The sequence below is a fragment of the Humulus lupulus genome, chromosome 3 (assembly GCF_963169125.1).
Source record: "Humulus lupulus chromosome 3, drHumLupu1.1, whole genome shotgun sequence".
NCBI classification, from domain to species: domain Eukaryota; kingdom Viridiplantae; phylum Streptophyta; class Magnoliopsida; order Rosales; family Cannabaceae; genus Humulus; species Humulus lupulus.
The window spans coordinates 41,641,951-41,657,195 of NC_084795.1; the positions used below are offsets into that span (position 1 = coordinate 41,641,951).

At 30.9% G+C, this 15,245-nt stretch overlaps 1 protein-coding gene across 1 annotated transcript; it reads right to left on the minus strand.

Annotated features, from left to right (window-relative positions):
* Positions 1-14,046: 14,046 nt before the first annotated feature.
* On the minus strand, positions 14,047-15,007 carry LOC133824012 (protein FAR1-RELATED SEQUENCE 2-like). Its single transcript, XM_062256873.1, has 2 exons — positions 14,881-15,007; positions 14,047-14,597 (listed from the first exon to the last, which is right to left on the minus strand). The coding sequence occupies exons 1-2, from the start codon at positions 15,005-15,007 to the stop codon at positions 14,047-14,049; spliced, it is 678 nt and encodes a 225-aa protein (XP_062112857.1).
* Positions 15,008-15,245: the final 238 nt, after the last annotated feature.

Genomic DNA, 15,245 nt, shown 5'->3' on the forward strand with positions numbered 1-15,245 from the left:
TTAATGGTCCAAGGTCTTAGAAATAGTTGGGTCATTACAGGCATGCGACAATAGGAAAAAGTCCCGAAAGGGCATGTAAATGTAGTCTTTTCTTGATCTTCAGGGGCAATGAGGATTTGGTTATATCCTGAATACCCATCAAGAAAGCAATAATATTCATGGCCAGCTAAATATTCAAGCATTTGATCAATAAAGGGTAATGGAAAGTGGTCTTTTATAGTAACATTATTTAGCTTTCTATAGTCTATACATACTCCCCACCCTGTTTGCACTCGAGTAGGGTTTAATTCATTTTTTTTTTCATTTTCAACAACTGTGATTCCAGACTTTTTAGGCACAACTTGAACTGGACTAACCCATTGACTATCAGAAATAGGGTAAATGATACCTACATCTAATAGTTTAATTACTTCTTCTCTAACTACTTCTTCATATTTGGATTTAGCCTCCTTTGACATTCCCAAGATGTTTTAGAATTCTCTTCTAGATGGATTCTATGCATACATATGGATGGGCTAATTTCTTTAATTTCTCCAATGGTCCAACCTAGGACTTCCTTATGTTTTCTAAGGATATCTAACAATTTATCTTCTTGTTCTTTATCTAAGGCAGATGCTATGATAATAGGTAAGGTTTCAGATTCTCCTAGAAAAGCATATTTTGAATTTTCTGGCAAAGGTTTTAGGTCTAACTTTGGAGACTCGGAAATTTATTGAATATGCTCTAAGGGTGAAAAAGGTTAAGTTATGGTATCATTTAAGGGCATAGACTCTAACAAAGAATTCACATCATTTATAGAATCATCAACATGTAAGCTCATACCAAAATAATTTTCACAAAAGTCAAGCAAGTCATTTCCATCATCTTAAAAAATATTCTCAATCATGTTAACTTCATGCACTTCCCCATAGTTAACATATTTAGTAACATTAAATACATTCAATTCAACAGTCATATTTCCAAAATATAATTTCAAAATGTCATTACGACAGTTAATGATTGCATTAGATGTAGCTAAGAATGATCTACCTAAAATGATAGGAATTTGAGCATGTACATTTTCCACAAGTTGAGTATCAAGAACAATGAAGTCAATAGGAAAGTAAAATTTATCAACTTTTATCAAAATATCTTCTACAATGCCTCTAGGAATTTTCACAGAACGATCAACTAATTGACAAGTTATAGAAGTAGGTTTTAGTTCACCAAGACCAAGTTGCTTATAAATAGAATAAGACAATAAATTCACTCTAACACCCAAATCAAGTAAAGCCTTGTTAATAAAAGGATCACCAATAATGCATGAAATTGTGGGACACCCGAGATTTTTATATTTAATATATAAGACTCTTATATTGAATAATGAAACTGGCTTGTTCAGTTAAAAATGTCTTTTTAGGAACATTAATGTTTCTTTTCACAGTACAAAGATCCTTCAAAAATTTAGAGTAGGCAAGAATTTGTTTAATGGCATCTAAGAAAGGGATATTGATACTAACTTGCTTAAAAACTTCTAAGTTGTCATTATATTGGCTGTCTTTTTTTATTGGAAGTAATCTTTGTGGGAATGGGGCTTTTGGAATGAAATGATGGATTGCAGTATCCTCTTTTGAAGAGTCATTGACATTAGAACTAGAAGGTTGACTATTTTCTTTTTCTTTTTCAACCTCGGGTATGTAATTGGGTTTGATAATGTTCTTTCCAGACCTAAGAGTTGAAATTGATTTTGCTTCTTCATTATGAATAGACTTTCCTATCTCATATGGACCTTTTGGATTTGGGATAGGTTGACTAGGAAATGTTCATTTTTCTCTATTAGCTAAAGCAGTAGCGAGTTGTCCTACTTGTGTCTCGAGTTTGGTAATTGATTGAGACTAGTTTTGTAGGATTTGTTGAGTGGATTGCATGAATTTTTGTAAAGTATCTTCTAAGGAATGTTTCCTTTGTTGAGAATATGGTTGATTTTGTGGGGCATGAGATTGGTTTTGTGTGTTGTATTGGTGCCCTTGATTGATTGGAGGTTGGTTTTCTCTCCATGAAAAGTTTGGATGGTTTCTCCAATTTGGATTATAAGTGGATGAAAATGGGCTATCATTTGGTTTCTCATAAGCATGAAGAGCATTGTCTTCCTCAGAAAAGGCCTCTTGGTAGGAAGGACATGATTGGGCATTATGACAAGGACTAGAACATATAGAACAAACATATTTTCTTGGTTGCATTGGAGACTTTATAGTTTGGCTTGTGGCTAAAGCTTCTACTTTTCTCACTAATTTGTCTAAGGATGTTCTTAAGTCTAATTCATCTTTTACTTCATATCTTCCTCCTCTTTTTGGTGAATTAGTGGACCTAGACCTAGGATCAAAATAATTCCATTGTTGTGAATTGACAGACAAATCTTCAAGGGCGTCCCAAGCCTCTTGCCCTTGAAATAGTAAAAAATTTCCAGTATGCATAGATTGAATCATTTGATGATTAGAGGGAGTCAAACTATCATAAAAATATTTTACAAGTCTCCATTTTCAAAACCATTATGATTTCATTTTAATAATAAATCTTTAAATATTTCCCAACATTCATAAAACTCTTCATTATCTTTTTGAAAAAACTCAGAGATTTCTCTCCTTAGACTATCAGTTTTAGACATAGGAAAAAATTTCAACAAGAATTTATTATAAAATTGATCTCATGTGGTTATAGACCTTGTGGGAAGGGAATTTAACCAAGCTTTTGATTTATATTTTAATGAAAAAGGGAATAATCTTAGTTTGATTGACTCCTCAGAATTTTTTTGAAATCTAAATGTTGATCAAATTTCTAAGAAAACTTTGACAATCATGTAAGGATCCTCTATATCTAACCCATAAAAAGATGACAAAAATTGAATGATTGATTATTTAAGCTTAAAATGGGTAGCAGAAGTGATAGGAAAAACAATACATGAAGGAGAGCATTAGATGAAATATGTGCAAAACATTCAAGCAAGATTTTTTCAGGCACAACATTTTCATCAACATGATTTCTATTAATATTAAAAATTGGTTCCATGATGCTCAAATTTTTACTAACACTTTCAATTTCAAACAAAGATAAACGTCTTTTTACCAAACAATTTTTAGAGTTACGTTCCCAATGATGCATACAATTTTCACAAACAAGGCAACAAAGATAATCTCAAGCAAGCAATTTTTTGATGTGGAAGATCAGTTAAAACTGCAACCACAGAGCATACTTAGAATTTTTAAAGATTTCACAACAATATTTTTTTTTATGGTTTACTTGTCCCCAGGCCTATTTGATTCCACTTACTCGCACACTACTAATGTAACGTCCTAATTTCTCATAGATTACCGAGAACATAGTGTTGGGTCATAGTCGTAAATATTGCTCTTTTATTGAATAAAAACTTTAAAAAATAAATACATACATGGATCCATGGTATTACAAAATTAAAATAATTGTCTTTAATATAAAAATGAGCAACATTTAAATAAAACTTTTAAAATAAACATGCTTTAATAAAAATAGGCCCGCTTGATCTTCCTCAACTATATGGTCCCCACGAGTACATCACGAAGCTCTTAGGTCCCCACTCGCCACCGACCTTTCTATCCTTAATTTCCTGAAATCACAACATCATAAGGAGTGAGCTTCTATGCCCAGTGAGGAAAATACATACAAAAGTTAGTCAATAATCATATAATCAAACATATCATAAAATACACAAGAGTCATACCAAGACTTATTAATACTAATCATACAACAATCAATCCTAGGTCATATCATAACCTAAATCATATTATAATCTAAGTCATAGCTATAAATCATAAGTCATAGATCATAAATCTTAGGTCATAAATCATAATCATAACTATAGGTCATATGTCATAAATCATAATCACAGCTATAGATCATAATAACAAGTCAGATATAATAAAAAGATAAGTGTTTATACATGGGTGGCAATGAAGCCCCGGACAAAAGCCTGTCATACACCGGACATCACTTAGGTCCGTCATAAAGTTTTGGCAACCGAGCCTATCGAACATAGTCTGTCATACATCATTGGACACCTTAGGTCCAGACACTCTTACCCCTTTATTGTACCTGAAATTCTAGTTCATACAAACATAAACTATATAAATTGGGTCATAATACTACACTACCTAATTTTCCTTACCAAAAACCGGAATATTGAAGACAAGAGCGGGATTGAAACTCCTAAAACCAAACATAAAGAAACCATAAGTTTTCAAAGAAATGATGTTTAAGAGAAGATCTAAACCATCGAGATAAGAACTTACTGAAAACTTTAAGTTTCAAAGGAATTGAACACCTTGGATAGCTTAGAACCTCGATCTACACCTCGAACACAGAAATCATACAAAAACTTACTTCTCAAGTGTTTAGAAAAGTTTTAGATTTGAAAGCTTTAACCCCAAAACCCTAGAGTTTCTCTCTAGAATAATCTTAGCAGCTTGAAGGCTCTGAACTATGCTTGAATGATAAAAAGAATGGCTGAGTACTAGGTCCTATTTATAGAGTTCAAGGAGTGAAACTAACTCTCATTTCAATGAATAAATAAATTATTAAATTTGAATTATCTATTCAACAGATGCCCAGAACTCGGTCAAAAACGTTCTGGAACGAGTCAAGGTTGTTAAGGGCTGTTTCTAGTTCAGAATTCTATGAAATTCAAAAATTGGCCACTGGAGCCGATATATCGCCTAGGGTAGGCGATATATCGCACCTACCATTATACTAAGGGTCTGTGGTTTCGTTTATGTGAAGTCGACGTGTTTTCCGTATCAATATAGACGATATATTGGCCCTTATAGCTGCGATATATTGGCATACGTTGATATTTTAAACGCTTTTTTTGCACATTTTAGGATAATTTGAAATTGATTAAAACTACTTTGACTGAGTAAAACGTGATCCTAACAGATGATGGAATGTTCTAGAGCTTCTAGATCTTTCTTTTAATTAAACTATTCATCAATAATACTTAAATCCTTAATAAACATGCTTGTGACAAGTGTCACACTCTTAATTATTCTATCTAAACCTTAGGTTATAATAAATAATATTCTTAGGACTATATTCATTAATCAAACCTTATGATAAAATTAATATTTCTAAACCATAGGTTAAACTTATAAAATCCATAACTATTTCTACGAGTTTCTAACTAAATCCCAGCTTTGACCAATATCCACGACAACTAAAATTCTACTACTACTACTACTGCTGCTGCTGCTGCTACTACTACTTCTACTACTACTACTACTATCTAGCTAAGTAAAATTTCGGGACGCTACAACTAACAACTCCTCGAGGTTCATTAGCAGGGGCGGATTGAGAATTTTGTTCAAAATTCCTTTAAGCAAAGATTGCTTATGGTGAAAGGACAAGATTTAGGTTTTTTTTCAAGTATTTTTTCACAATTACACAATAATATGATAAGAGAAATAAAATAGAACAAAATAGATAATGTTAACTAAAATTGAACAAGAGTTGAGAGGCATAGCATGCCATCAATCATAACAAAAATAAAGTAAAAGCTACGAGGAAAAATTTCCATCAAGTAGTAAATAAGGTAAAAAAAAACTAGGAGGCGGAAATGCTATCAACTAAAGAAAAGAGTTGGGAGGCATAGCATGTTAGCAACCATAAAGAAAATAAAGCAAAAACTAGGAGGCAAACATTGCCATCAACTAGTAAATATGCACAAAAACATAACAACAAAAATAAATTACAATAAAGGTTAGGAGGCACAAGTGCCGTCAACTAACAAAAATGTAGCAAAATTAAAAATATTACAACAAAAGTAAAATAAAAAAAACTAGGAGGCACAAATGCCGTCAACTAAAAAAAGTAATAAATATATAAGTAAGTTTTTTTTATAGGTGGTAGAACCGTCCCAAATTTCCTTCTTATCTTTTTATATATATATATTTATATAGTGCAAAAATAAAAATAACTAATATTATCTAACAATCTAAAATACAAGATATTAAGAGATGAAAAACATATATGAAAAAAGAAAAATCCATAAACTTTGTTGCATTACAAGGGAAATCAACAAACAACATAAATACTATCCAGTTACAAGTTGCTTCATCATGATATTAATAATCTTATGAAAAATATTAGAAACACATAACTAAAATCCAAAATATATTACAAAAAAAAAAAATTCATACTTGGCACAAAATGGTCTTCCAAAAGGAAGAGAGAAAATGTAGAGAGAAAGTGTAGAAACGATGATAGTAACAAAAAATTAAGCACCAAAAAATGGTCTTGAAATTCCCTATTTATAGCCAAAATGAGAGTATTAAAATAATCTATATAAATTAATTAAATTGATTAAATTAACTAAATAAAGTAAATATGGCATGTATGTAAATTTTATGGTGCAATGATGATTTTGTGGCAAAATATGTAGAAAAGTTGGGTAAAAAGATGATATTTTTGGAGAAAGGGACAATTGATAGGCTCAAGAGAGGAGGAGGCAGCTGGGTTTGGTGGTTGTTGGCAGCTGGGCTATGGGGAGCAAGGGGCAGGCGACTGGGCTTGGAGCAGCCAAAGGCTGGGCAGGCCCAGGCAGGCTGAAGGCTGGGCAGGAGGGAGGCTTGGGCTGGCTTCGGGCCTGGGCTGGCTAGTGGCATCGTGGGCCTGGCATAGAGCAGGTGGGTGGGCCAGACTAGGGCCAGACTAGGGCAACTTGGGCTGGGTTGAACTTCATGTCCTTGAGCTTGGAGGCTTTTCAGAAATGCCATTTTCTTTTCTTTCTATTCCTTGAAAATGCCACTTTTTTCTTCATTTTTCTTGCTTTTCAAGAGTTAAAAAATGCAACATATTTCCTATAAAATAAACATAAATTAAATTAAAACTAAATATTTTCAATAATAAAATATACATACATAAGTTCCATAAAAATACTAATTAAAACTTAATTTACTTTGCCATTTAAGCTCAATAAAATCATCTTTTTAACTTTTAATTTAACAACACTAATTTTAAATAATTAAACTAACAAATATTACAATAAAATATCTATAAAAACGTATAAAAATATAAAAAAATTACAATAAGAATAATAAATTCAAAATTACTTAAAAACTCAAAGACTAAGCAACAATTAGCATAAAAAATGTGGTAAAAGAACTCTATTTTATAGAGTAATCAAGGGTCCTTAGAATCTCTTAAGGTCTCTCAGTGCAATTTTCAGTAATGACCAAATTACATTGAGAGACCATGTGCGACACAAAAGGGTCTTTAGGGTCTCTAAGTACAATTTTCAGTTGTGTCCAAATTGAATTGAGAGACCCTATTTGATTAATGGGGTCTTTTGTAAGTTTTTAAAATGCACTTGATTGGCTTTAAAATGAGTATAAGCTAATTGATATGTATGCTTATTTTATACTTGTTAATTTAAATACAGTAAAACCTCTAGATAGGAATAACCTTTATTTTATCATAAAAAAATTTGGTCCCAATTTGGGCCAGTTATAAATAAGAATAACCTCTAAAATGTAATTAGTTATACGTTTTTAAGTCCCACATTAAGAAAGTATACCTCTATATAGTAATAATTATATATACAGTCAAATAAATATACATATATATTATGTCATTTATTTGAACACAAATGAGAAAATCAATAATTTATTCTATAATTGAATTACTTAAGTTACTTTTAAATATGTAATAATTATTGTAGAGTTTTATTGTTATTATTGTTAAAGTTGATACTTTTAGATATTTAGAATTTTTTGTAACAATACCTCTATTCAGTTATAACCTCTCAATTAGAATAAAATTAGTTTGGTCCCAAAGTTATTCTTATATAGAGGTTTTACTGTATTGAACTTTATGACAGGTATGGATTACGTATTTATTTGCATTGACTATAATGGTGAGTGGAAGTTTATAGACACTTGAATCTGAGAATGGTTTGGTACTGGTTGCAATAAGACCTTCTTGGTTGATAGGAGTATCAAGTTTTATCAATTAGTGGATAAAGTTTACGAAAAAATAGGCTTTGATCAAAATTTGTATGAAATTGGAATAACTCATAAGTTGATTGGTGAATCATTCAATAAGATGACCCCAAGTCAGGTTTGTACTGATTCTAATGTTGAGGATCTTATGATAATCTACAAAGATAAAGATGTGATTCCTTTATACATGCACGTCAAACAAAATAATGATAAAGGAAAGACAAAGCTTGTTAGTCAGGGTGGTGGGTTTGTTGGTACAGATGCGGCTTGGATCAAAACTAGGCATAAGGGTGTATTATTAGTAGCAATTACACAAGATAATGAATATCATACTTACCCCATTGCATGGGGTTTGGTTGATAGTGAGAATAATGCTTCATGGTCATGGTTCTTGTAGAAGTTGAAGGATTTGATACCTGATAGCCCAAACTTATGTTTTATTTATGATAGACATCAAAGTATCGAGCATGCAGTCTGTCACATTTATGTTATGGATTCTCATGGGACTTGTTATTGGCTCATAAAGCAGAATATAAAACATCGTTATAAAAGTGTTGCTTTGAATAAATTGAACGAGAAAACTGTAATAGCGTATCGTATTGAAGACTTTAATAAACACTTGAACCAGATTTGCAAAACATATCCACGTATCGCTAAGTATCTTGAGGATGATGTCATGTGGTAACCGATATGAAGTTATGACTACTAACATAGTTGAGAGTGTGAATAATTTGATGCGAAAGACAAGAGAGTGTCCAATTAATTCTATGTTCGATTTTATCCTATGCACGATGGGATAATGGTTCTTTACTCATCATCGGGAAGCATATGTAGTGAAAATGCCATTGACACATACAATAGAGGAAATCTTACGAAAAATATGGGATCAAGTCATGTGTGATTTATTATTATTATTATGTAGTTTGATAAAAACTATCAGACCTTGAGAGACCCTGTGAGACTCTGTCAGACACAAGAGACCCTGAGAGACCCTACTCTATCATTTTATTAAGTTTGTTAATTAATGAAATAACCATTTAATTAGTGATTTTATTACACAATAAGTTATTTATTATTAAATTTTATTATATAAGTACGATAACTATATAATTTCACTATTTAATTACACTACGCAGTAGTTTTATCATCTAATCACAATATATAGGTTATTTTATTAATAATTTGACCTTCTAATTACACTATAAGTGATTTTATTATTAAATTTTATTATATAAGTACGTTAACTATATAATTTCACTATTTAATTACACTACATGAGTAATTTTTATCATCTAATCACATTATATAAGTCATTTTATTAATAATTTGACCTTCTAATTACACTATACGGGATTTTATTATTAAATTTCATTATATAAGTATGTTAAAAATATGATTTCACTATTTAATTATATTATAACACTGGTCTCTCAGTGCATTTTGAGGGTCTCTTCGAGATTGGTACAAAAAACCCTGGGGTCTCTCATTGCATTTATAGGGTCTCACGGATATTAATAAAAATAACCCTAAGAAACCTTTAAGAATTTATATACACAAATAGAAAAACAAATACAATTCCATAAACATAATATGAAATACAGTACGTTAAATCCACACTAAGCATATCCAAAAGCGAAAGTTCATCCCCAAAAAAGTTATCTAACTAGGGATCAGCACTACTAACATATAATTGAACTGCATATGCATGTCTGAAAGTATCTATGTTGTCGTTGTTAAGAAATGTTGTAGTAGACTCGTTGCACTAACCGGCAATGTGCATTTCTATTGTCTTAAGCCAGAATATACCACAATCTCCACTGTTAAAGACAATGTAACTATATTAGTATAATTTTTATATGTTATCAAGGCATACATGTAAAATTTAAATAAAAATTATATTCTCTCTCTTTGAGGAAAAATATTCTTGGGGGCCACTTCTATCTTCATGAAGTACGCACATTGAGAATTAAATTCATTGAAATGATCACTATCACAAAGTAATAACATAAAATATTCAGTAAGTGGTTGCACTGATGTCTCCATTGCCTCTATGGACCTCCAATAATCCCAGTTCGACTCATAGATCCATATTGTCCACAATCTGATGCCAATCACAGCTAATTTCCAATGTTTTTTTTTTATGATTCCATAGCACATAGAAGTAACTTTTGATTTTCTATGTTTATATTCATCTGTTATAACCTCGATACACAAGGATGATCTGTTGTTAAAATAGTTCTACAATTCTGAAATATTTTGTAAAACAAATGAAAACAATGCAAATTAATACAAACAATAAGTATAAACATTAAATAGAAACTTGAAAAATGACCCTAAGACCTGGAGGGTCTCTCAATGAATTTTAAGGGTCTTTCAAAGATTGGTACAAGCAATCCTGAGAGACCCAGGAGTCTCTTAGTATATTTTGAGAGTCTCTACTAAGATTGGTATACGCGACTCAGGGTCTCTTAGTGCATTTTAAGGGTCTTTCAAAGATTGATGCAAGCAATCTTGAGGGTTTCTACTATTGGTACACACAACTCAAAGTCTCTCAGTGTATTTTGATATTCTGAATAAGAGATCATTGAGGATTTAATCTAAAATCAACAGGGTCTCTTTTTTATTTTTAAATGTGTATTCATATAATTTTCAAGTCAGTGATTAAATGTAACAACATGATAAGGGCATTTTAGGTTATAAATTTTTCGTCATTTCTCACTTGGATATTGTTAATTTTTAGTGTCTTTAGGTGTTCTTAGCTTTTCTTTACGAGTCTTTGATTTTTAGTCCATACAATATTTTATGAGATTTTAATTATGAGTTTTGTGTATTTTTTGGCTAGATATTGACGGGAAACAATATGACTTAAGATATTTGAAGTTTAGGGCGAGTTTGTAGTGTTTTAGAAGTCCCTAAACCAGAGGTTCGAGGTTAAAGTTAAAGATTTTTTAAGGAAACTAAAGCGCGCTGAAAAAGAGCACTGACCGTGGCCAACATAAAGGTCGGTCGTGTCCTCCCAAGAAACATTGGTCGTGGCCGAATCACAACTCCTAGGCAATTTGGGCTCCAGCGGCAGCGACCGCCAATAACACTAACCGCGGCTGGTGACTTAATTTTTTCGTAATTTTTGAATTTTAAATATATTTTTCAAAGGGCTATAACAGGGTTAGGGTTAACTTTTAAAATAAGTTTGGATTGCGAATTTTAGAGTCTAGAACGGTAGAGGAGGAGAAAATACATAGTCATCTACATTCTTCAATATAGTTTTTCTTTCTTCTCTAAAACTTCTTTATTTTCAATTCATGTTTATGTTTAGAGTATTGCTATTCGACACCTTACGGTGCCGAGCACCGCAATACGTGGCATCCAAATGTCAATAATCCTTATAGTATAAAAATAATATAAATTATTGAGTAATTGATAAGGGACCCACATTAATTATTATCTCTGTATATCTTATTAATCCGTACGCGCCTATATACATGCTACTCAACCCAACTTCTCTTTTTTCATTAAGGGTAAATACCATTTTGGCCCCTGTGTTGTGAAAAAGTTACCGATCAGATCCTCTATTTTGTTAAATGACAATTTGGACCATGCATTTTGTAAAATAGAACAAAATAATACCCTAACCCCAATTTTGGTCAAACATTTTTTAAATATGACTAAAATACCCCTAGTTATATTAAGTTAAGAATTAGTTAAATATTTAAAATAGATTTTAAAATAAATTAAATTAATTTTAAAATTATAAACTATTTTAAATAATATAAAACTAACATAAATATTTTAAAAATAAAAATTAGATTTTACTAAAAACAAAACTAAATAAATCGATTTTTCATCCAATTTCTTCTTCTTCTTCTTCTATATATGTCTAGGGTCATCAATTTCCAAGGGAGATTTGTGGTTGTCAACTAGTGTGCTGATCTCGAGGAGCTGAGGAGCTGCTGGCTTGCTCTCAGATCTGGCCCATTATCCTCTTTGATTGAGCTGCGGACTTGTAGATCTCGAGCATCGATCATGTGGCATCGACCATAGGGCATCGATAGAGCAGGGGAGAGAACTCAGATTGAATGGGCTTGCGAAAAAGTTGTAGATCTAGAGCATTGACCACAAAGCTATATGAGGGTCTAACGACGGTGGGTCTCATGTTTTCAAGGGTCGGCAGCCATGGAAGAGAGATGAGGCTATGTTTTTCATGGTTTCTGGAAAGGGGAGGAAGGTGTCGACATGATAAGTGAGTAGATTTGTGAACTCAGGTTTCAATTTGTAAAAAAAATGAAAAGCTAAATCTAGATTTGATTAGATATTTTATTTTTACTATTAGACAATTTGAATTATTTATTTGCTATGAATCTGGGTTTTGATTGCAATTTTTTGGTTGGTATTCTTATTGTTCTTGATTTAATTTGAGTTCTGTGTTAATCTCAATATGCTTCACCAAAAGTATTTTCTGGTTTACGAATTGATTTTTGCTTGAATGGGTCTTCAATTTGTTGAGCTTAGGATTCTTGGTTGAATCTTGTTGTTGATTGAATCTAAGGATGTCGAATTTGAGAGACCTGCGATTTTTCTATTTTTTATTTGTGAATATGAAGATATGAAATCAAGAGTTTTTTATTATGATTTCAAGGTTTTTGAATTTGAATTTATTTATTTTTTATTGTGAATCTATGTTTGAATTTTGCTTTAGTTTCAATTTGATTTTTTTTAAATTAGGCTAATGTTTTAATTAGTTTTTTTTTAATTTTAAAATCACTTTAATTTATTTTAAAATCTATTTTAAATATTTAATTCATTCTTAATTTAATAAAACTAGGGGTATTTTAGTCATATTTAAAAAATATTTTACCAAAATTGGGCTTAGGCTACTCTTTTGTTCCATTTTGCAAAACGTAGGGTCAAAATTATCATTTAACAAAACACATATTCTGATCGGTAACTTTTACAAAACACAAGGGCCAAAATGATATTTACCCTTCATCAATTCCTATATTTCTGACCTCTTGCTTTTCCATTTTAAGAGCAATGTACTCTTTTTACACTTCTATACTGTACCTACTCCTAATTATCAATTTTTCTTTTTTTTTTCCTTCAAAACATTATAAAATGTCCATTTTTTCCATTAACATTCCAATTATTACCTTTATATTTTCAGTACAATAAAATCATTATTCTCACACTTTATATTTTTGGTACAAACATCTTATCATAAAAATAATGACAAAATAATATTTAAAATATATTGCATATTGTAAGCATTGCAAAATAAATATTATCATAAATTCATACTACGGAATGCTAAATAGAAATATGATATTTCCAAAGCTTCAAAATTAAAATACTTCTAACAAACATGTGCTAATTACTCTATGTCTTCGGTCTGATCATGAATCAATTTTGGGTCTTGGTAATATATTTTTTCACTTGAAGTTCCTTCATATTGTATTCCTTGACTAAATGTTGAATTTGATTACAATAAAAATATTATAAATTGAGTTATCAATCTTGCAGGAGTTTAAATTTATATATATATATATATATATACTTATACATAAATAGTGCAAATGACAATAAATAGTAATTAGCTTGAGTATTGTACATAGTTGGATTCTAAAAATTTGGTCTAAAATTGCAAATTCTGAAGACTGAAAGTAAGCTCCATCCAATTATTTGAAACCCATCACCTCACTTAAAAGTGATGAATAAGGTGTTAACATTTGCATATGTTGTTCCTCAAATTAAAATTTTATTATAAATCAATTTCATTATAAACATAAATTGAAATATGAACTTAGAAAGTAAATACTATTATAAACTTCACGTTTAAGGTTCTTTTTTCTTGCATATCATCTACCACACATTCTTTGGTTGAAATTGAGGAGATATGTTTTCCTTTCTTAGCTATATCATCCACAACCCCTTCTTTGGTTGTAATAATCATTAAGAAATACTATAAAAAGAGTATATTTTAGTTTTAAAATATAAATTAAAAAGTTCAAAAATACATTAAAGTTAGCAATACCTTAATTCTATTTCTTTAGGTCTTGACTTTCTTATCTTGCACTTTTTTCTTCATAGAAATAAGTTTCTCAATCCAAGAGACTTTATGCTTTTTTGGTGGTCGTCCATGTCTTCGTACAACCATAGGACTATGAATTGCATTACCTTCTTTCTTATCACAATTTTTTCCTTTTGATTGCAATTCATTCATCACATTCCAAAATGTTTCACAATGCTCATCACATTCAGCAGCCCAATTAGCGACTTCATAAAATTTTGTTTGCAACTTATCATATCGTCGAGTTTCAAATCTTCCACTCCATTCATTATAGTTGACCTTGATTCTTGTATGGCATCGTTTTATATCTTTCCTCCACCGTGGTACAATATACTTTCCTGGCACAATTTTGACATGTTCTTGTATCAAAACCGATAATGCATGCCTACAAAGGATTTTGAATTCAAATAGTCGACAAGCACATTTTACCTCACATGTCTCATTATTGAACTGAACATTATAAGTCATTTCTTTTTGTTTATCTCCAATAAATAAAGTCCCAGTTACATAATAGGCACCATCTTTCTCACCTTTACAAGAAACATTACAATATAGCTTCCCAGTTAGCTCTTTTTGTAATTCTTAAACTTAGAAAGAGTATAGATCATTTAAAATTGCTTTTCTATCTCAAAATGTGTTACATAAGGGATTCGAGTACTAAAAGACTGAAAATCTGCAAGGTTTTCTTTCTCAACCTTATTTCTTAAAGGAACGTCATATTGTGTCAACAAATTGCTTCAATGATGTATTCGAATATACATAATCATCGAAAAAATGAATTCATAATTTCACCACGTTGAGTAGTTGACATACCTGCCGAAAAGGTCTCTTTCACAAATGCTGGAACCCAACGATGTCTCTCCTCATATAAATCAATCAAACACATTCTCTCAAAAATTAAACTCATTGAGAAAGTCTCCTCATTTTTCTTCAAATTCATCCTTGGTTAAGGAATCATAAACCACATTATTCAAGAAATTCTTTATTCATTCATAAACTTTGTATCCCTTTAACTTTTTAGGTATCTTTTTCAACATATGCCATATACACCATTGATGTCGAGTTTCAGGAAATACAACTTCTATAGCATTTTTAATTGCTTTGTCTTGGTCTGTGATTATAGCAATCGATGCACACTCATTCATGCATGTAAGCCATGTTTTGAACAACCAAATAAA

What these genes read in the sequence shown, in the direction of transcription:
- LOC133824012 (XM_062256873.1), bottom strand. Translation starts at nt 15,007, where the DNA reads ATGAATTTGAAGAAAAATGAGGAGACTTTCTCAATGAGTTTAATTTTT. An exon ending in GAAAGAGACCTTTTCGGCAG is followed by an intron (nt 14,598 to 14,880) that starts GTATGTCAACTA and finishes TTTCTTGTAAAG; the next exon opens with GTGAGAAAGATGGTGCCTAT.